Here is a 21134-nt window from a genome sequence, read left to right as displayed (position 1 = left end):
CTTTGAAATGTAGGAAATCACTGATTTAAAAGAAATAGTAAAAAAAAGTACTAAAAGGAATGCAAGAGGCTTAATTTACTTTCTTGGGGTACTCCAGGGGTTGCGCTACTGACGTTTGGTACAAGACTGCGATGTTTTGGCACTAGATGATACTTGAAGAAATGTCACAATTTAGATGAATCGACTTTAGTCTTAACTTAATTCCGCGTATTCAAAGTGTCACAGTTAAATATTTACTTAGCTACGTTTTGACTGTTTTTATTTACAATTTTGTCTGAAACAATTTTCGGAGAAAACAGTTAATAAAAAGTACTAATAAAGTGTTAATTATGTTGCAGTAGTTGTTTTTTAAACAGTTAAAATATGTTAAGTGTGCGGTTAATCTTGAATGGAATTGCATAAATGGAGTTCTTCATTTTTCTCCAATTTAAAAATTGAAAAACGCAAGAAGAATGGGAAATTTGGTTGTGAGAATGCGGCGAGTTTGTGAATAGTTTCGGAAATAATAAATAAAATAAAATGAAAGGGTGTACTATTGGGGACACGGAAAACTGGGCAGATGTGTCATTCAGTTGTCAAAATTTCTAAACCATACTTTAGCTACTCATAACCAAGTTCGCAGTTTTTTTGAAAATATCAATTATAATGACGGTAAAGGTGCATTTACATTGACACTTTTTGAAATGACAATAACAGACTGCCCATGATTCCATGTCCCTCATTGTAAGATCACTGAAGTGGTAGTAACAGTTGGCTTAAAAAAAACGGGAAATGAAATTTGACCTAATGTAAATTGGAAATTTAATTTCTCGATTTATGTCAATTTGTGTCTGTATGGTATGACAGTATTTGTACTGTATTTGCATAACTGACATTTCTGACACATAAGTGCAGTTTTTTAACATAAATTCGAAAAGGCCGTTTCAAACTATAAAAAATTAATAAAATCTGACAGAACTTTTTCTGACAGTTTCCGTTTTTTTTTTTTGAAGCCAACCGTAGTATTTTGAAGGATTATAAATGTCTTTAAATGGGATTTTCAAAACCAAAATTTGATTTTTTAGATTGAAATAACTATAACTATAAAGAAACTATATTAGAAAAAAAAACTATCACAGAAACATTTACCTATATCGAAGATTTGAATGAAAATGAGTTTGTGTGTGGACGACTTTGTGATCTGAGAAGAAGTGATTCAATTTTTTTTATGTGATAAACAATACCGGCTTTCTTTTTGACGTTATAACAAATTTGGAATTTTCATTCCATTTTTTAAACTTCAAAATCAAAATTTCCAATAACCTTCCTTTCTAATCTATCATTTTTTTACATAGACGTACTAAAAAAGTCGTTTTCTTTCATAGTACGTCACTCAACATGAAGAGCTTTGTAAGGGCAGCGGGGGGCGGCTGGAGGCAGCTAATGACATGATAACTACACTAAATCACGTTCCACTGTGGGCCATCCTAACTAAATTAGCTTAGGACGTTTATTTTGGATGTTGATCAGTGTAAATCGTACCTTGAACCGTTAAGAAACTAAATAAAAATTAATATCTTCCCAAAAAGTACTAAATAGTTATTAGATTTTACAGCGGAAAAATCATAATACCCTGACCGTCTCTCATTAGACCCTTGTCACCGGCTGGCCGCAAACCAATTCAGGTTCATATTTATTGGTTTATTGCTCTTTTACAGCAGACCGTAATAAAGATGTTTGTAAACAAACCACTTGAAAAGGGAAAACTCGACCGCACACCGCTTAGAGCAAAATTAACAAAATGAAGGTAGATAAGCCAGGCGAGCTCACTACACTGCGTGGCGGAGCGGCGAATTTTTGTACCGCGGTTCTGCAGGGGAAGGTGAAAAACGATAATTTTTCCAGGCATGACGTATACATATCTGGCATAAAGACACATCTTGAGAATTTAAAAGCCAAAAAAAAATAAAAGATAACTAAATTGACTCATATTATATGTATTGGTTTTCAATGTTTTTATGTAGTAGGTCCATTAAACGATTTTTTTTTTTTGGCAAACTTGTCACTTTTGCATTAAGATTTGGAATGATTTCGACAAATTCGCGGATCTAGAACTGCAAAAGCTGTTGGACGGTCTCGGTCATCGAATTATGCAGAAATATTAGGAATTGTAGTTTCTTTATTTCCTTAAGGGCATCTTCTAGGTTGATTAAAAATGTCAAATGCCAATCAAGTTAAATACTGTGTGCAGTAGCTAACTGCCATAATCAATTAATTCATCATAGGAAATAAGAAAGAGTTAAATTTGTCAAAGGAAAATGTAGAAAAGTCACCTAAGGCTTTAACGATATTTGTTTCAGTCGAACTTACGTGTGACAGTCATTCTCATCAATTACAAAATAATGTGTGTTCAAAAAACATTGTGGTCAAGTGGCCTGGTGCTTGCTTTTGTCTCCGTTAACGTATGGCATAGCTTCCCCAGCTGTCAAATTTCGTAAAACAGGAAGTGTACGATGAAAGAGTGGAAGTGGAGGACCATTAATAGGAATTTTATGAATCGTGGGAAGCGTTAGGGAATTAATATAAAATGAATAGAAAATTTTAATTGCCAATTAGAACAAATAATGAATGATCAAAATGAGGTTATGCATCTGAAGGAATTATGAACTAAAAAACGACCTACGTTTGGAAAAGAGAGAAAGCGAGGCCTGCTTGATCACACATTTTTTTGAACACTCGTTATGTAAAAAATATATGTTGAGAATATATCCCAGCCCCAACAGAAAAATGACAAATGTAAAATAATAAATTTTTCACAAAGCATTAATTTATTTTTCCGTTGACCGCTTGTTAATTTCAATTTTAATGAATTATTTTGTCTAAAATATAGTGTATTAATGGACCTCATTAATACACTATTTTTCATTAATCAACGATTTTTGCGATTTTGCCGTTTTGATGTATAAACAACCTCGAACATGCATTGTTTGCGCTTACCAACACTGCAGCAGGTAGTGCAGCAGGGTTTTCTATATTTTATAGCTCCATAACTGCACAATTACAAATTCACTTTTTCAAAAACCGACATTTTTGGTTATAATTCGCATGTCATATTTTTCAAAGGTAACTAGGTTTTCGTAGCAATCGTGATTTTTACGTGAAATTGAATGTGAATGGAGTCGACGTCTTCTGACACTCTTTGTGGAAAAGTGAATAGAAAGTGTTGAAAAATTTAAAAATGGCCTACCCTGAGGACAAAAAAAGGATGAAGGTATTTTATGAGGTCTCATCTTTATCGAAAAAGATGAAGTTGGTTTTGATTTGGCTTTAATTTGAAATTTTGTCACAAAAATAAAGTTTGCGGTCAACGAAAAAATTTTGTAATCAACTCATTTGTTAATGGGCGATTAATAATCTCAACTATTAAAGGCACTCACTCGCTACACTCGTTCGTGCTTTAAACAGTTTCGATTATTAATCGCCTTCATTAACAAACTAGTTTATTAAATAACAATTTCATAATAGTTTTTGTAAAGATATACCGTGTCTTCAAATATGTAATTCAAAATTAGAGTAGGCTGTGATTTTAGTATCAAGTTGGCAACATGCAATTTTTAAAGACAGCACAGCAGTGGGATTTGACAGTATGTACAGTACACGTGTTTATTCTCATCGTACCATAAAATTATTGACAACTGTCATAGCTAAAAGTTTACCAACCGTTAGTAGACAAAATATATAAATCACAGCCTACTCTAATTCCGAATTTGTTTGAAGGCAAATTATGATAAGTATATTTTTTATTTTACGAGAGAAACGATTTCTGAATATCAGATAAAACGGAATTTCATGGTTTTGCGCTTTTTGGTGTTTTTCGGTCGGAGCTACGATCTGTCAAATTGTAGTATGCATTAGATTCATTATAATATCAGTGTTCAGTAAATCGTAATTCGCATTATTAAATGATATAAATTTTATATTGCATAACTGTTTTCATCATCGATGAGGAGTTACTGATGATGTTTTATTACCATCCACGTTGTAGGTGTAATTTACCCTACGCTGCCAGCACCGATTTTCAACAGATTGAAGCAAAAACTTCATTACCCCGATTGCTCTTTCAGAAACCACGTGGTGCAGAACCAAAACCAGAGTGGGCAACGTTAGCGCTTTTTTTTCTGTTAGAGCGTAACGATTCATTTTATTTTGTTGGATTCCATCACTGTGATTTTGGCATGCATGAACGCAAAATATGTATCCAAGATAATAATTTAACAAAAATAAATAAGTAAAGAAAATCAGGCTTCAGGAATTCAAAGTCAGTCTAGCAACAGGCAGCGTTATCTTTATAAGGGCGTTATCGTGGAAAGTATAAGTCCTACCGAAATTTTACTCCTGACTAAATTTGATTAGAAGTTAATGAGCTACAAAAAGTATCTGAATCGTTTACAAACAGGACTAACTCAAAACAGTATGACTTAATTGACACGCTTTTTTGACTTTTTCATTCGTGCAGAGAGTGACTGGACAAGTGAAGAATCTTCTTTCGTACTCCTCAATACAAATTGATCAATACACGTGTTTGGAATTTTTTCGATCGTTGTTGACCGGTCTAGAATGTTATCCGGTGCGTTAAATCTTGCACCTTGTGAATTTGTCGTCATCGGATGAATCACCGACAGTCACAATCACTTGTAAATAAATTTACAAAGTCTTACGACAAACATCTACAATGGAAAGTTCTTGCGACCCTAACCAGAAGTCCTCGTATGCAAATTGCTTGATAAATATTTATTTATTCTCGATCTAGAATTTTCGCATCTTTGGAACGATACAAAACAAAAATCAAAATTAAACGGAACATCCACGTCAAAGATACGTCTACAGCGAAATTAAAATAATTACTTTTATCTATTCTGAAAAAGATACTACTTTTTGTGGCTTTATCTTATCGACTCATTTATACCTCGCTGTCATTATTTTGTTTGCTTGAGCCGAATCCAGAGAAGGCACATTCTGACTTATGATTTGGACGGGAAATTTCACTTCATTTCCGAAATTTTGACCAAAGTGATTCAGTGGTGATAGCTCCATGTGCCCAACACTATGTCCCGCAAACATTTTATTCTTTGTCTGACGTTTTCTTTATGGACAATTGTAAGTACGACATTTTTTACGCTTCTTTTAGCACCGTTTCCAAAAACAACAAATTTCATTGTCTACAATTGACCACCCAGATCGCTAAACTATCGATTTAATTTTGGAATTTTGCCGTGATTGGAGATACTGAAGATAACAGAATTGTTCACGTATATTATACAATGATTTTCTGTGGCAAACGAAAATCTGATTTTTGTTTCGAGTTCCGCTGTTTCCAAAATGCAAAAAACTTTGTAACAATCTCAAAAATTATTACCTACCGGAACAAAGCGATTAACAACAAATTGTTATTAATAAATACATAGATAAATGTGCATTGTAGTCTACATAGTTGTTCGTTTCCGCTGACTTTTAAGATACTAATAAGTATCTAATAAAGAAAAAAATAAAACTAAAAGTGTCATTAAGTAAAAGGAAGCAAAATGGATTGAGCAAATGAACAAATTTGAATTTAGCTAATTTTCTTTTTTTTTCTTTTTGATCAATTACGATAATTTTTTATTAATTAAAAATGAAATAAAAACAAATGTAAATATTTACTTTTCGCAAAGGTAGCCGGTTGGAAGATATGAAATCGAATGACTAATTTAGAGATTTATTGACAGGTGAATCTTCATAGCTGTCGAGTTTCGTGTTAATTAGACATAACATCAACAATGAGTAATTGTTACGTAAATCGATAAGATAGTAATAACAATAAATTGGATTTATGTAAAATATTTCCATGTCAAACAGTGCAATGACTAATTCTTATCAATTGTTGAAGTGTTCAAACATACAAATACCAATAAATATTTAAACATAAATAAAATGTTTACTGATGCACCACGCAAAATATTGCTCGAAGTAGGCAACCAGTTATACAGCCATAGGTTACAACAAAATATTGTACATTTTTTTAGGACATCGCCAATTAATCCCTGTTTATGACTTGATTAAATAGTTATTTATTTAACGAGTTCGTGTGTAATTTGGGCTTTTTTTGGCATGAGTGGGCCAGTTTAAAACTCGAGTGAAACGAGAGTTTTAAAGGTCCACGAGTGCCAAAAAAGCGCAAATTACACAAGAACGAGTTGAATACAACGTTTTTTTGTTCGACGAGCCCCCCCAAAGGCTCCAAATGACTGAAAATCTTTAAAATTAGCTTGACGTTTCGTTTTGACAAGTTGTCAAATTCATCAAACTCCGTTCACACAGGAGAAAATTCTCAAATTCTGACAGTGTCGAACAAAAAAAATAAAAATGAGAATTTAGGAAAAATGTTATAAATATTAAGGAAATGACGTCACAAAGTCTCAGACAATAGAGAATATGAGCAAAAATTAGTGTAAAGATATGACGAGAAATAAAAGATTAAAAAAAAAAACAAAAAGACTTTCAAAAATACAGCGTGATCAACAATGACTGAGTCTGTTGGCAATGAAACAATTGAAAATAATTGGTGTTTTTTTGTCTCGTAATTGGCATTGACCGGATTTTAAATAACTTGACACATCAAAAAAAAATTAGGTTATGTCGGTTATCTTTACGCTATTACAAAAATGAACCTTTGATGGTAAATTTTAAATTTGTCTGTCAACGCTGTCAAAGCTGACAACCGGAAAGCGTTTAGATTACAGTGGTACCAAAATCATTCACATTTTCATTGTTACCAACAGATTCATTCATTCATTCTTGATCACGCCGTATGTGTTGCGTCCTTTCTTGGCGCATTTTATTATTATTGAAACATACATTTTGATTATTTTATGTTTTTTATAGTTACAACAGGAAATCAATTACATATTTGTATGTAATAACCTCGTTCAAATTTATTTCGTTAAATAGGTAATTTCATAATATATAATTGGAAAAAACTTGTGTAGCCTAAGCACTATTGTCATTATGACTGACATTCAAAATTTTTGTGACAGAAAATTTGTCACGCACAATAAAAATCAAAATGCCATCATTAGCATCCATATCAAAAATCCAATGTGAGGTTAGAAATATATAAAACCTGGTTTACAGCTCATGTCAGTTGAATGACAACGACTGACGAAATTCCGTGGCCGTTTTATCGAAACGTTTGTCTTGGTTTGAGTCGTACCGATAATTATACTTCCTATGTTTTATTGTTTGTCTGCCTTTCGAAAAATCTATTATTAATTAATTAATTATTAATAATTAATGCTTTATCTGCAATGGTAAATTCCATTTTACTATTAATTCTGGGATAATTGTTGCTTATAATTACAGTACAGTAAACGTCTGTGAACTTTGTCGAAATCGAAAAGTTTTCTAGGTTAATAACAGCACATCGTTGACGTTTCTTTGATCTTTCATCAAAAATCTGCAAAACAGTGGCGTCGCGTTTGGCAATAAATCAGGTAAATTACCCATTGTTACGAATGTAAAATGTTGCTCTTGTTTATTTAATAAATTTTCTCCATAAATTGCACTATTATAATTCCAACGTCTAAAATTCATTAGGTATGATTTATTATTTGCGTAGAATTCTGCTACGACATGAACGATAATAATTTACGCCGCCAGCTCTGATTTTTTTTCTTTTTGATCACATTGTGAAGGCCTTGGGCCCTTTGTTGGCTATGACATGTGACTTGTATTGTGGAAACACTATGAAGAGGTCGAATTACAAGACTCTCTTAGCGTTTTTTGAATGAAAAAATGAGTTGTCTATACTTCTATTGTCTTAATCTGAAATAAAATATGTTGAAGCTCAAAGTTTTTGCGATATTTTTTATCAATTCCGGTTTGAAGTGATGACTCTTAATTATTAAGACAAACAATTACAAAAATTACAATCATAATTTAAAGATGGTAATCTAAAAATAAGTCATGTCACGATTTTATGATCAAATTTTAAAAATTTGGGGCCTGTTATAGATGGAAGTTTTTTCAAACACAGTTCCTCAGCTTTGACAGAATTCAAAGAGTAATCAAATGCGTAATTTTCTCGCTTCCTAAGACGGAAATAACAGAAGTAATATAGAGTGACATTTATTTTTTGAGCTACAATTTTTTTAAATTGCTTTTAGTCTTCTACGTTGTCAAACAACCTTGTAGGTAAAATTTCGGCACATTTTAAAAATACACCCTTGTAAGTATATCATGTTTTATAAAACGTACACCAATGCGATTTCCTTGTTTTAAAGCATATTTCCTATAGGTTACTTCGCATTGGCGTACATTTTATAGAACATGATACACAAGGGTGTATTTTTAAAATGTGCCAAAATTTTACCTACGAGGTTGTAGGACAACGTACAAAACTAAAAGCAATTAAAAAAAATTGTAGCTCAAAAAAAATGTCATTTTATTTTTTGACAAAATTTTTTAAATATTTTTTCCGAGTTCTACATGAAGCCAGTAGCTCGTGGTTAAAATATCTCCACAACTTTCAAAATCATCCTGTATACTTCCTATACACAGTCGTTTTATTGGTTGCCTACCTTTAGAAAAATCTATTATTAATTAATTAATTATTAAAAATTCATGCTTTATCTTCAATGGTAAAAGGCATTTTACTACTTATTCTTGGAAATTGAAAACTTTTTTTTAAAGGTTAACATCAACACCGTTGTTTTAAAACTGACGTTTGTCCATTTTTACGAATGCAAAATATTGCTCTTGTTTATTTTATAAATTTTCTCCATTATTAGATAATAATGCACGATTATAATTCCAACGTCTAAAATTCATTCGGTATGATTTTTTATAAAGTAATGTTTGTGACCGTAAATTGTCTGCGCCCATGCATTGAACCCTTATTTGCATAAGATTTCGCTACGACATGACCGATAATAATTTGCAACACCTGGCGCCTGCTTCGATTTGTTCTTTTTGATCACGTTGTAGTGTGGTTTTGTTAATGTCGTCTTGAAAATGAAAACAACGAAACGATTTACAATATCAAAGTTCTAGTTTGCTGATCACTGTATCTTGTAGATAAGAATGCAAATAATTTATTTGTTTGCGAAGTTCGAAGTCAATCAGTACTTGACATTGTTAGATTTAATGTTGACGTATCTAATGTCAAACTTGACAGGCGAAATGGCGCGAAAATTTGAATTTAGCACATTTTCAAACGTTATTTTAATATTGAACTTTTGGTCTAGATGGACTATTCTATTCTACACTTTTTTTAGATACAGACTGCGATTCACTTAGGTTTGGTCATTTACGCATACTTTTTGAGCATTTGTGAATCATCCCCAACCGCACCAGAAACAATATTCTTCTACCTCACATATCTTTACAGTAAGTATTTTCTACCAACTAGTTTGCAACTTGTCCACAACATTTGTTTTCAGATAAAGATTGTTCTGTGCCAAAACTGAAAGTACCAAACAAAGTGAATTCCACCTCTGTAGAAACAATCGTTTTGACATTCTTCAGTGGCTTTTATTCCGAAGACGCCAGCAGTTTTGAAAACATAGTCCTAGAGCTACTGCAGAAACTGCAATTTTTCCCAGACTATGCCGCTGAGTCGTCCAGAACCTCCGTCTTCCTGCTCTGCTTCATCATTCTGGATGGAGCCTGGATCATTTCCGCTGTCTCCCTCTTAAGTAGAGCACTTTTCGCAAAAAATCAAACCTAAATTGATTTCGTTGATTCCAGTGGGAACTTGCTGCGGGATCAAGGAAAACTTGTCCTGGGTTTTTTATGGACCTTGGTTGGTAATGACCATTTGCGTGTCGATTTTTGACGCCCTAGCTAGCATCTTTTTCGGCCAGGACATTTCCGAAACAATTGTAAGCCCCTAAGAAATTTTTAACCAACTGTGATGGGCGGAGCAAGCCACTGGCACGCCCAAAACATTAATTCGTTGCCACGCCTATCGCGCTGTGTTCTTTGATGGGCGGAGCACCGACTACCACGCCCAAAAACGTTACAAGTACGTTGTTTATTCTTTTGTAGAATTTCTCCAACTGGGTGAAGTTCGTAGGAATCGACAAAACCTCCGAGTTCGCTTACCTCGACGCGAAGAACTCCACCTTCCTCTCCATCACCCCCTCCGTGGTTCTGTGCGCCCTCAGCACGCGCTTCGTCGTCATCTGGATCTCCAATCTGGTGGGCTTCTTCTTCGTCCTCCAAGCGACGTTGACGGTGTTCCGCCAATCTTACAAGAACCCCCCCTCGACCCCGCCCTATCACGCCCACTCTCCGGCGACGGACCGCCCCGACCTCAACACCTCCGAGGCACGAATCAGGAGCTGGCAGCTCTTCTACGGCGCCATCGACACCACCACCAGCACCCAGAGCGGCAAGTCGTCGGAGGATCTCAACTCGAATAGGAAGGACAGCGGGGAGACGAACCAATCGGTGGCGACGCTTGAAGGCACCGCCTGCTACTACGCCTACCCAGACGTCGCCGAGAGCGTACTGGGTGAGAGGCCGCACCTGGAAGAACTGAGGGGACAGCTGCCGTGGTCGTACGTCGCGCCGAAAGAGGGCGCCAGCAGCAGCGAGATGATCGAGCTGGCTTACATGACGAAGAAGCTTCCGGATTCGTCCGTTTTTGGTGGGTTGGGCTCGGGGGCGGGATTGCGAATGTTTCATTGGTTTTTGTTGCAGGGACGGAGATCTAGTCAGGTCTGACCGAGATTTGGAGCTCACAACTGCCGAACTTGTAGTGTAGTAATTTATTTAACTCATAAGTGTTTACAAAGATGTCGCTTTTTATACTTATTTTTTATTAAATATCAATAAAGATTCTTTATCTCGATGTGATTGTTAAATCTTGAGAACTGACAGTGATTGCGATTAGATCACTGCGGTTAATTAAAACTTTGAGCACTTTGTGATTAGTCGTGATAGTGATGACATGAAACAGCAATGCCTGGCGCGTTGGGGACTTATTTCAACTTGTTTGTTGTCAGAATTGGAATCCTTTTGGGTTTTGTAAGTACCTTCTTCTTTTCAAACATATTTCTTCTTCTTTTTTGACAATATCCAAATTCTCTTCAATCCAACAGAGAAATCAACAACACGAGCATATTTAGCTCTTAAATCAGGAAAATTCTTTCTTTTTTCTTTCTGTTTGGAGAATATTTAATGCGGCAATCTGAACATGCCCAAAATGGAAAATAATTAGAAGGATTTGCATATTAGGTAACCAAGAACTACAAAAATGTCATTGGTGATTGCTAATACTTACATATTTTATGTTGATTACATTTCTATTTTTTTGGACATGCATATAGAGAAATTATTTTTTTAACATTGATAACAGTAAGATAGGTAGTTTTTGCAATTTATCAAAAACAATGCGATAACAAGAAATTTAAAACTGCTTTAATTCATTTAGATTTAGGTATCAAAATCTAAAAAGTAAATGATGCTTTTTATCAGTTCAATTTTTTAATTGATTACGTCAACAAGTATTTTTAGTGCAAAACATGCATCAAGTATTTTACCCTTGAGATAACTGGATCTTTTAAATGTGATTTCTTTACGAAATGGTGCCTCTGGGTACGCCCTGAGCGGAACGTTCTTTGATGGGCGTTGCTTCACGTCACCACGCCCAAATTGTTAAATATTTTCTTTCCTCCTATTTATAACGAGAGTCTGCACTATTTCTACGTTTTACGAATGGCTCTCTAGGCACGCCCTAAACGGGACGTTCTTTGATGGGCGTTGTTTCACGTCACCACGCCCAAAACGTTAAATCTGTTTCCTCCTATTTCTAACCAGATTCTGCACTATTTCTACGTTTTATGAATGGCTGCTCTAGGCACGCCCTAAACGGGACGTTCTTTGATGGGCGTTGTTTCATGTCGCCACGCCCAAAACGTTAAATTTTTTAGTTCCTGCTGTTTCTAAGCAGGTACTGCACTATTTTTTTCAAATTCATTTTTGTAAAACAAAACACGTTTTTACGACAAACTGATTTAGTAAAAGATATGGAGATAACAAAAAAATAAGTAAGCGTTTTAATTTTTCTGAGAATCTATAATCTGATTGTTAAATTGTTATACATTGTTTAGCAGCATTTGTTTAAAAATATAAAGTTACGTTGTTAAATCATGTAAACGCGATTGTATCGCTTCTAGATTTAAGATAAGTTAAATTTGAAACACTGCAATAATTAAATTCTTATCAAACTGTTCACCATTCGATGAATTTTTGTAGCAAAGCGTCATTTATAAATATGTCAACAAATTCCAGCAGCAATAGTGTGAAAAAAGATTTGCGATCAAATCACAAACTGTCGAGTTTGTGAGCGCGAAATTGTGATCATTCGGAAATAATTATTTCGGACGAAAAATCGGCGCAGCAGCTTTCCTGACGGTCCTCCAATCCTGAACTTTCTGCTTTCAGGTCCAGGGAATAATCTGGAGCATTCTCTCACTCATAGCAATCGTCTGGCACTTGTCAGCGAGTCACGACGAAAAAATAACATATCTGGATCCCTACCAGGACATTTTGAAAACTTACTTGTACTACACATTCATCAAAAGTACGTAGTACACACTAGCTCCGAACAAGTCCACTCAGAATCCTTATTTTCCAGAAAATGCTCCTTCGACAGGGATGTATGTCCAGCCGGGCGGATTTTTCGCCGTCATGTTCATCTACTTCTTCCTCAGCGTTGCCTGGACAGGCGTCTCCGCCTACGTCTTCGCAGGTACCGCCCACGCACCAATCGCAAGCCGGTCCGTCTGAAACCCGGCAGCCGATTGGTTCTTTACGATCTCTCGACTGATTTTTATTGTTCCAGCCCACAGGAACAACTTCGGCGTTAAAAAACTTGGGATTGCGTTGGGTGTTTGGGCAGGTATCGCCCTAGCCACAAGTATTGTGGACCTGGTGTTTTGTTCGTGTCTCGGCGCCGACTACAACACCGTCCTGGACCACTACTTAGAAGTAGTACTTTTGACGAAACGCTTCCTAAACTGAACCGATCTTTTTGTAGACTGAAGATGTGGTAATAAGACTGGCGTACACTTACTCTACCATAGGCTACGGTATAGTAATGGTGCTCGCCGCCAGAGGGTTCGTCTTGTGGATTATCAACGCGATTCTCACCGGGATCATCATCAAGATTTCTCTCGACATGATATACGTAAGTCTAGATTTTGAAAGTTATTTTGACACAACGTCGTCTTTTAGTACAAAGTGAATCCGGTGATGGACGATGATGGATTCAGCACTTGTTCTCCAAGGCAAGTTGATTTTTGTTCCTTTTCGGTGTAGTTAATTGAAGCTTTTTTTAGGTCGGTAGTGAACCCTAGAAACTTCCCAGATGAAGCCAGAAACTTCCGGATTAACGAGATACCAGTTAGAAGACACACTTACGCTCTGCCTAGCGTTAGACTTAACACTTACTTAATCATTTGATTTTTAATTGTTTTGGTTTCAGAATGATATACTTAGCTCGTCCAGTGTTCTCGGTCCTGTCCCAGGCAATCTGAATTATGCTTTTGATCCTGAAGTCGAGAGGCGGCTCAGCAGATATGTTCAGACTCCAAGTCCAGATCTGAAGTTCAGATTCAACAAATGACGTCCAAGTGTGGGAAGAATCGCGGATCCAAATCCACTTTAGCGTGTTTTGTATATTAACTTGCTAGGCTTAGGTGATTATTTATTACTTTTGAAGGCTTCATTGTAAAGTAACGTGCTATTATTTCTAAAATAAAAATATCTGAGTCTGAGCCTTTATAACTCCTATAACTGTTACTATTACCAGTTAAGGGTGCCCATCACCCAACGAAAATATCTATTTCGTAACTATACAACCAACCATACAACACCTGCTGACCGTTTTACGACAGGCACTACCATGCAGTGCTAATAATGAGGGGATTAGTATTTGTTACCTCCTAGTGTGAAGAGGAGCACTTCGCCCAAAGGAGACTACCTGCTACTCTGCCCTGTTTCTAAATCCCGAGCCGCTTTACGAAATTTCCGTCGGATTCCCCAGAATATGATTTAAATTTATAAGTAAGAAAATAAAAATTTTGAAATTATAAATCAGTTTATTTTCATAATTAAATAAATATACATTATTTTTGGCTCTGTAATTATGTTTTGTAAATAGTGACAGTACGGTGTGTACGCATATGATATTGTTGCTTGCCCTGCGCGAACCTTGATTATAATTTTTTAGTTTTGTTGTCCGTTTCGGCATTGTTGATTTCAAAAGCACTGTTACGTTTTTTTACTGCTTAAATTAAAGTAATTAACTAATTCTTATTTGCTTTTGTCTTTGTACAGCGTGATCAACAATGACTGAGTCTGTTGGCAATGAAACAATTGAAAAGTACTGTTTGATCTAAAAAAGCATAAGAATAACATGTAACAATAACATAATTGTAATAAATACGAGTAACATAGCTGCAGATTGCAAGTGTCGTACAGTTGCGAAAAGTAAGACAGAGTAAAATTGAGAAAGAAATTATATTCATTATATTTACCTCTTATTACGTATTGCCTTCATTCTACGTTTTATACTTTTCTGGTAACCGTTTGTAGAAATCTTATTCTTGCCATGGACACCCATTTTTAAAACGCACTCGGATAATAACTCAACTTCTAGTCACTAGGACGCAGTCAAAATAAATAGAAATATGTATAAACAAACACAGCATATTTATATTCAAGATTGTACCTGAAACGGGGATGAATAACGGTGTCGTCCAATAATGATCCTTTAGCTAGCCGAAACAGCCAGGTGGCAGGTAATTTGGACACGGCAGATCAGGAAAACTTCCCAGAAGAATTATATATTTGGAATTTTGTGATCTTATAAAGAGCGATCAAATTAATTTGTAATCAAGCTATCCATGAATCCGAAATCGTATGTCGATACTGGAACTCCACCAATAAACACAGGTTGAAACACAGGTTACATAGGTACAACGCGTAACAGAAATAAGTACATTAATTTTAACTGGTAATAGAACTCGTCAAAAGGAACAACTTTTCTATCTACCATTTTGCCGAAAAACGATGTTTAATTCCAAAAAAAAATTGGAGAGATTTTTCACTAAAATAGCCCTACGCCACTAAATACTGCAATGGCTAATTGAGATCAGCGCTAATATGAAAAAAACGTCCATTTTCATCCAGAAAACGTGTTTTAACGCAGAAATCGAAATTCAAAGAAATCTACCCGTATAGCAAAAAATCCACTTCGTAAGAATCTGGTTGTTTCACGTTTTTAGGTAGCTTAGTTTTGGAGATATGAACGGTTTTAGGAAAATCTTTCCTATTTTTTTAAGCCACTACGCAACGTTTTTCGCCAAAATGGCAGAGAGAAAAGTTGTTCCTTTTGATGAGTTCTATTACCAGTTAAAATTAATGTACTTATTTCAGACACACCCTGTATTTTCATATCAATACGTTCCACTATCTTGTTTTTGGTTGTCACGGCTAAATATGTTATGTTACAACGGGCAGACGTAAATTCCTCCGATTTCAACCCTCAAACATGTAAATTGCTCTGAAGGATTAACCCTAGCCTTTCTGGAAAGTGGCAAATTGCTCCGGTGGTCTGTTCGGTACCTGAGAGGATTAACTCTTCAGTAGGCGCTTATTATTTTGACACACGAGTAGGCATGTATTTATTTTTTCTATCACAAATTGATTTCTTATAATTTGTTTTAACCAAATGGTAAGTACAGTTGCGAGCAATAAATCTTAGTCGTCAATGTCATTCTTTGACGCAATAGAAAATGCTCTATTGTGATACATTAATAATTGAATTTTTTTTCTCAATTTTTTGACACTTTATTGACGTGAGTATAATCAGACGGGGAATTTTTTTAAATTTGTGACAATCTAACCAAATTTTGAAATGACATTGACGAACAAAATTTATTGCTGGCGACTGTACCTTAATATATACTCTAACAAACAAACAAAAAAATTTAATCAAATTAAATTAGACAACATTGTTCAAATTTCAATGTCGGAACAAACATGTTATATTTCTGACAAGAAAAAATAACAAAATTGTGTCAGTTTATCCAAGATGATAAAAATAAATCACAGCCGCCCCTCATCCACATTCATCATGAATCGATAATATTCTACGATTATGTGGGGTAGTCGATCGGTCGGACGTGATGCTTTCATAATCCGGCGGAGAAATTTACCATGCCTAATTAGGGGCTAATTTGACCATCGGAGAAATTTTCCATGTCTTATCAGTACCTAGTTTAACCATCAGAGAAATTTACAAACACCGGTTACAACAATGACCGAATATTTTTTGACTTTTTAACTTTTCACTGTAAGATTTGATTTATAAAAATAAAACAGGGATAAGTATTGCTTCCCTGTTGTAACTCACCTACCGGACTCAAATGGATCATTTCCTAAAAAAAGCCCATTTGGCTTATATAACTGCCAATTTTGACATAAATTTTGTTTTTCATGGAATACATAGCAGCAACGAACTAACTTTACCTACAGTTCATAGAAAATCCCATCCCATTACGGTATCTACATTACCTGACTCGAGTTTTCCTATAATCCACAATGTAACTTACCTTACCTGGAAATTACTTTCTTTCTGTGATATTCGTTCACTTTCAAATTTTTTACAGTAAGAATCGTTTCTGTCATAATGTCGAAAGTTACCAACAAATTAAATAAATTTGTGCGGAACTTTAGAAGCCTTATTTTTTCAAGTGATGCTTTCGTGTTGTTTTTTTGTAAGATCTGTCAAAAATCAGTGAATTTTGAGAAAATGTATTTGATTGTTGTAAATGATGTTTTTTTTTCTATAATGTACAGTGAATCACTGAAACAATAATACTTATAGCAACATTTAATTGTCAATGTTTATCTTCGAATTTTTAATGCCTTTTTCCCTGCCTATTTTACCAATTTTTAATGCTTAATGCTTGATAATGTAATCGAACATCTACCGGACAGTATGAAATTAAATTTTAAAGACGCAGTCGAAGTATTTGTAGACAAAATCGGCAAACAGAATTGGTACCTAGGTCTGTGTCTATTTAAAGCAGTAGCGAGGCGGCGAGTCCGACCGCTCTCCAGGGGGGCAATATAAATTATGAGGGCTTATAAATCACCCCTCGAAAAGGAATTTTTCGATGCAAAAGTTACGTTGCTTCGATTCATATTTTAAATAGAGAGAATTACATTCCATTTACTAAAAAAGTAAACACACACCTACCTAGTTCGCAAGATGCTCGTCATTTTGGTGTAAGTCTGAAGATTGGCAAAGAAATAGGTTTGGAGAAAAATGTATGAAAAGTTTTTCAATTATTGTGTTTTTTAAGGCGTTCGGATCAAAATTTAAAAATAATTAACCTGTCCTGACATAGAAAACAACTTTGTCATCCTGTATAAATATCGATCTCCCTTTAGAATTGAAGATTAAAGATGTTATTTATCGGTAAAAAATGGGTGTTTTCTCGTATACATTTTCGGTACTGATAGAGAGCCTTAAAATTAATGTATTTGTTCGATACCTCCCTAGAAAGTGGGTCTGTATCCATGGTTACCAGTGAGTGAAGGTTCCACTTTCGCTCACGCACTTTCGCTCACGTACTTTCGCTCACGCACTTTCGCTTACGCACTTTCGCTCACGCATAATTGAAATTCGATTTTATGAAAAAGAATTTGTATATTGACAATAATTACATACCAATAATAACTAAAAGTTATTCACGTGGAGTTAAACATTTCAAGGTCAAATAATTTTATTTTTTGGCTCTGTAATTATGTTTTGTAAATAGTGACATGCAGCTAACCAACATAATGCGAATTTAGCAATGCTCAATCCATCGTGAACGGTATTTACCTGCATGTCACTGTTTGCTAAATTATTTGACCTTGAAATGTTCAATTCAACGTGAATAACGTATACAGTGCGTTTTTTTAAGACTGACCAGAGGATTTTACATGCTAATTTTTCAACCTTCTGTTAACTTTGTATTTGTAATACCTAAATGGTTGTAATAGACAATTTACAAATAAAATGTTATTTGCAAAAAATAGTGTGAACATTAATATTTTACATTTTATAACGATAGGTTAATTATTTATGTTACAAGTTTCTTTACTTTAATAAAAATTAAATGAAATGTTCAAAATGGCCTCCAGAGGCAGTTAAGCAATCACATAATCAATTACATATCAAAATTACAAATGTCAGGTGAAATTTTAGCCTACTGAAAATTTAAAATTAGAGCAAACGGAATTCAAAAAATGTCTTTTTGCTATAACGTATTCCTTGATTCTGGTTATTAAATTGAAATTGTTTCAATACATTATCATATCCCACAACTTTACTACAAAACTGGGTTGAATATTTTCATGAGGACAAAAGTTAACAGGGGGTTGAAAAATGTAGCTTGTAAAACTCTATGGCCAGTCTTAAAACAAACTCACTGTATAACAATTCATCACTTTACATAATTAATCACGACGGCCACCGAATATGCCCATCATCAGTACAACTTTCTGAAGGATCCACTCTTGGTCCGCCGCTTTCAGTAAAAACTTGCAAACATCGTTTCTTGAAGAAGTTGTAGCTTTTTTCGGCTGATAGTTTCTACATTTTGTTTTCAAAAAGGAGGTGAGACTGTTGAACCTGTACAATTTATTATATTAAAACAACTAATAGCTTATTAAAAAAACCTCTTACCTGGATACCTGGAGATATAAACGTTTTGAAATACAAACAGTGTACTCTTCAACATTGAATAACCGCGCTGATGCTGCTTTCGTCTTTTCCCTTGATCTCGGTCTGCCATTGTGTAAATATTTCCAATTCTTTCTGGTATCGTAATTTTGATTTCGTAGGCACCATTTGGTACTTCGCGGCACTTGCCTCTTCCAGGACGTCATCAGGAACACAGAATTCTTCGTCATCCATTTCCACAACGTGGTGTGCACAATCACTTTATTGACTTTGCAAAACTTTGTTTATTTTGTATTTTATTTTTTTCCATAGCAACAGATCTCTCCGAAAATGTGATTTTTTTTTTTTTTTTTTTTGCCTTTCCCCTTTCACCTAACAGGCCTATCAGGTACCTTTTACGGTCGGCTTGGTTTCTTTTTCCTTTTGTGGTGCGGCGGGGCTCCGGGGTACTTTTCCCGGCTACCTACGCCCACCCTCTCTCCTCTCCTTTTTCTGGACGACACAACACGAATATCACAACACACAACATCCATGGGAGGTCATCCGGCCTGGGATTTGAACCCTGCTGACCTCGCGGTGGTGTCGGGAGAGTGTCGCTCTTCCTTCCACCACCCTACCGTCAGCCCCTACTAGACATACACACACATCCATGACCCGGCGGAGTTTCCTTCCTTCGAAAAAATCCTCCCCCTTCGGTGGGATTCGAACCCACTAGTGCGCCGGGACCGCGACCTCGGAGCACTGTCTCCGACAGCCATGCGGCCACCGAGCTACCTCGGGAGAAAGGCCGTTTTTGTTCACTTGAATTGCATGCAATTCGCGTGAACAAAAGCTTTACCTTCCTCTCTCGTAGTGTAAATAACTATTATTGTTTTCAATTGTCATAAATTTTCATTTTTCTCCTTTGTAAACTGTCTCTTAACTGCCCTAAAGCAAAATGAGCAGCTAACGAACCGTTGCCCTAGACAACACATTCAACGTTACATTTCTGACAGATCTTGAAAAATTTGTCAAAACTGTCAAAAGCAAATGTGAAACCATTTTAAAAAAATTTGGAAGCTTTAGGGACGTCGTTTCAATAGTAATACAACGAGTGGGTACGAAATTGCCGGAAATTTTCGATCTCAGATTCGAGTATTTGTTTCTTAAGACAATTTTTACGAGTGAGCGAAGCGAACGAGTGAAAATTATCTTAAGAAACAAATACGAGTTGTCTGAGGAGAAAATTTCCGACAATTTCGTACCCACGAGTTTGTAATCGGCATGACAATTCACTGAGCGAAGATTGAAAAATTCTATGAAAGAAATACTTGAATAGTCGTTCGTGATTTAAAAAAAATTGTTATTGTACAATTCGTCAATAAATAGTGAAAATGTCAAAAAATTTCCGGCGGCAATTTTCACTAGTGAAAATTTCCGCGGCAATTTTTTTTAAAACAAGCGTGATTGGTCCGTACTGACCAATTTCGTAAATCTGATTGGTCGAGAGAATGTGAGTTGAATTGTCAAATAATAAAATTTGTATGCAACTCGTTTCTGGGTAAATTGGGCTTTTCTAATTGCCTTCGAGGCCTTAAAACCCTCGCTACGCTCGTGTTTTAATCTTGTCCCTCGGGCAATTAGAAAAGCCCAATTTATACAGAAACTCGTTGCATAAATAACTATTATTTCTGGGTGACCAGTACGTGGTGTATAGTAGATTCCGGTTAATTAATATTTAGGAAGTTATCTTACTTTAAACATATCTTGGTTATTAATCTAGTGTGTTGTGGATTAATCACAATACTGAGATAGTTATAGTGATTTTTTTTTAATAAACAATTGTCAGTGTCAAAATTAAGTAAAAAACTACACTGTACCACCCTAAAATGTGGCCATATGGACCAGCTGTACACCAAATCATAGTTGAGGTTATGTTCACTTCACTTCCCGTACGTGAATTCATTTTCAAAACAAATTTAATGAGAAATCAGGAGAAATCTTTTTCAAATTTGAAATAAACTCTGGCTTGTCCGGGCGCCGGCTCAGTTATATAAAAAAAAATTTTGACACTCAGTGTGACTATTCGTATTATCATAAAAATCACTGTTTGTCATACCAACATGACACCGTTTTGACAATTGTTTATTAAAAAATTTCAATTACTTATAGAGCGAATTGTCGAAAATGAAACAAATAAAAAGGAAATAGGTTTGAGTGTGAAGAGAAGTTATTTTATAAAAATACATAAATATTAAGGAAAGAGTAGAAAATATTAATTAAAGTTAATCATTTTGTAGCTTTGAAGAAAAACTAAAAGCCAAAACCAACCAAAATCAAAAGTGATTTTAAAGAAATTTCTCTAGATGATGGTCCATCTAAAAGTTCTTCT

General features: G+C 35.1%; 2 protein-coding genes across 2 annotated transcripts; both read left to right on the top strand.

The window, feature by feature from the left end:
* Positions 1-4853: 4853 nt before the first annotated feature.
* On the top strand, positions 4854-10870 carry LOC138127135 (uncharacterized). The gene is made up of 6 exons (XM_069043007.1): positions 4854-5136; positions 9291-9402; positions 9456-9710; positions 9763-9896; positions 10063-10666; positions 10720-10870. The coding sequence occupies exons 1-6, from the start codon at positions 5086-5088 to the stop codon at positions 10731-10733; spliced, it is 1170 nt and encodes a 389-aa protein (XP_068899108.1). The 5' UTR covers positions 4854-5085; the 3' UTR covers positions 10734-10870.
* Positions 10871-10887: 17 nt separating this feature from the next.
* On the top strand, positions 10888-13799 carry LOC138127143 (uncharacterized). Its single transcript, XM_069043017.1, has 8 exons — positions 10888-11046; positions 12466-12604; positions 12659-12772; positions 12866-13011; positions 13061-13210; positions 13258-13310; positions 13362-13455; positions 13508-13799. The coding sequence occupies exons 1-8, from the start codon at positions 10981-10983 to the stop codon at positions 13646-13648; spliced, it is 903 nt and encodes a 300-aa protein (XP_068899118.1). The 5' UTR covers positions 10888-10980; the 3' UTR covers positions 13649-13799.
* Positions 13800-21134: the final 7335 nt, after the last annotated feature.

The sequence above is a fragment of the Tenebrio molitor genome, chromosome 1 (genome assembly GCF_963966145.1).
Source record: "Tenebrio molitor chromosome 1, icTenMoli1.1, whole genome shotgun sequence".
NCBI lineage: Eukaryota > Metazoa > Arthropoda > Insecta > Coleoptera > Tenebrionidae > Tenebrio > Tenebrio molitor.
The sequence above is the reverse complement of the archived record's forward strand: the minus strand, read 5'-3'. Positions and strand labels throughout refer to the sequence as shown.

What these genes read in the sequence shown, in the direction of transcription:
- LOC138127135 (XM_069043007.1), top strand. Translation starts at nt 5,086, where the DNA reads ATGTCCCGCAAACATTTTATTCTTTGTCTGACGTTTTCTTTATGGACA. An exon ending in CTACCTCACATATCTTTACA is followed by an intron (nt 9,403 to 9,455) that starts GTAAGTATTTTC and finishes ATTTGTTTTCAG; the next exon opens with ATAAAGATTGTTCTGTGCCA. An exon ending in AGGACATTTCCGAAACAATT is followed by an intron (nt 9,897 to 10,062) that starts GTAAGCCCCTAA and finishes ATTCTTTTGTAG; the next exon opens with AATTTCTCCAACTGGGTGAA.
- LOC138127143 (XM_069043017.1), top strand. Translation starts at nt 10,981, where the DNA reads ATGCCTGGCGCGTTGGGGACTTATTTCAACTTGTTTGTTGTCAGAATT. An exon ending in TTTCTCTCGACATGATATAC is followed by an intron (nt 13,211 to 13,257) that starts GTAAGTCTAGAT and finishes GTCGTCTTTTAG; the next exon opens with TACAAAGTGAATCCGGTGAT. An exon ending in ACACTTACGCTCTGCCTAGC is followed by an intron (nt 13,456 to 13,507) that starts GTTAGACTTAAC and finishes TTTTGGTTTCAG; the next exon opens with AATGATATACTTAGCTCGTC.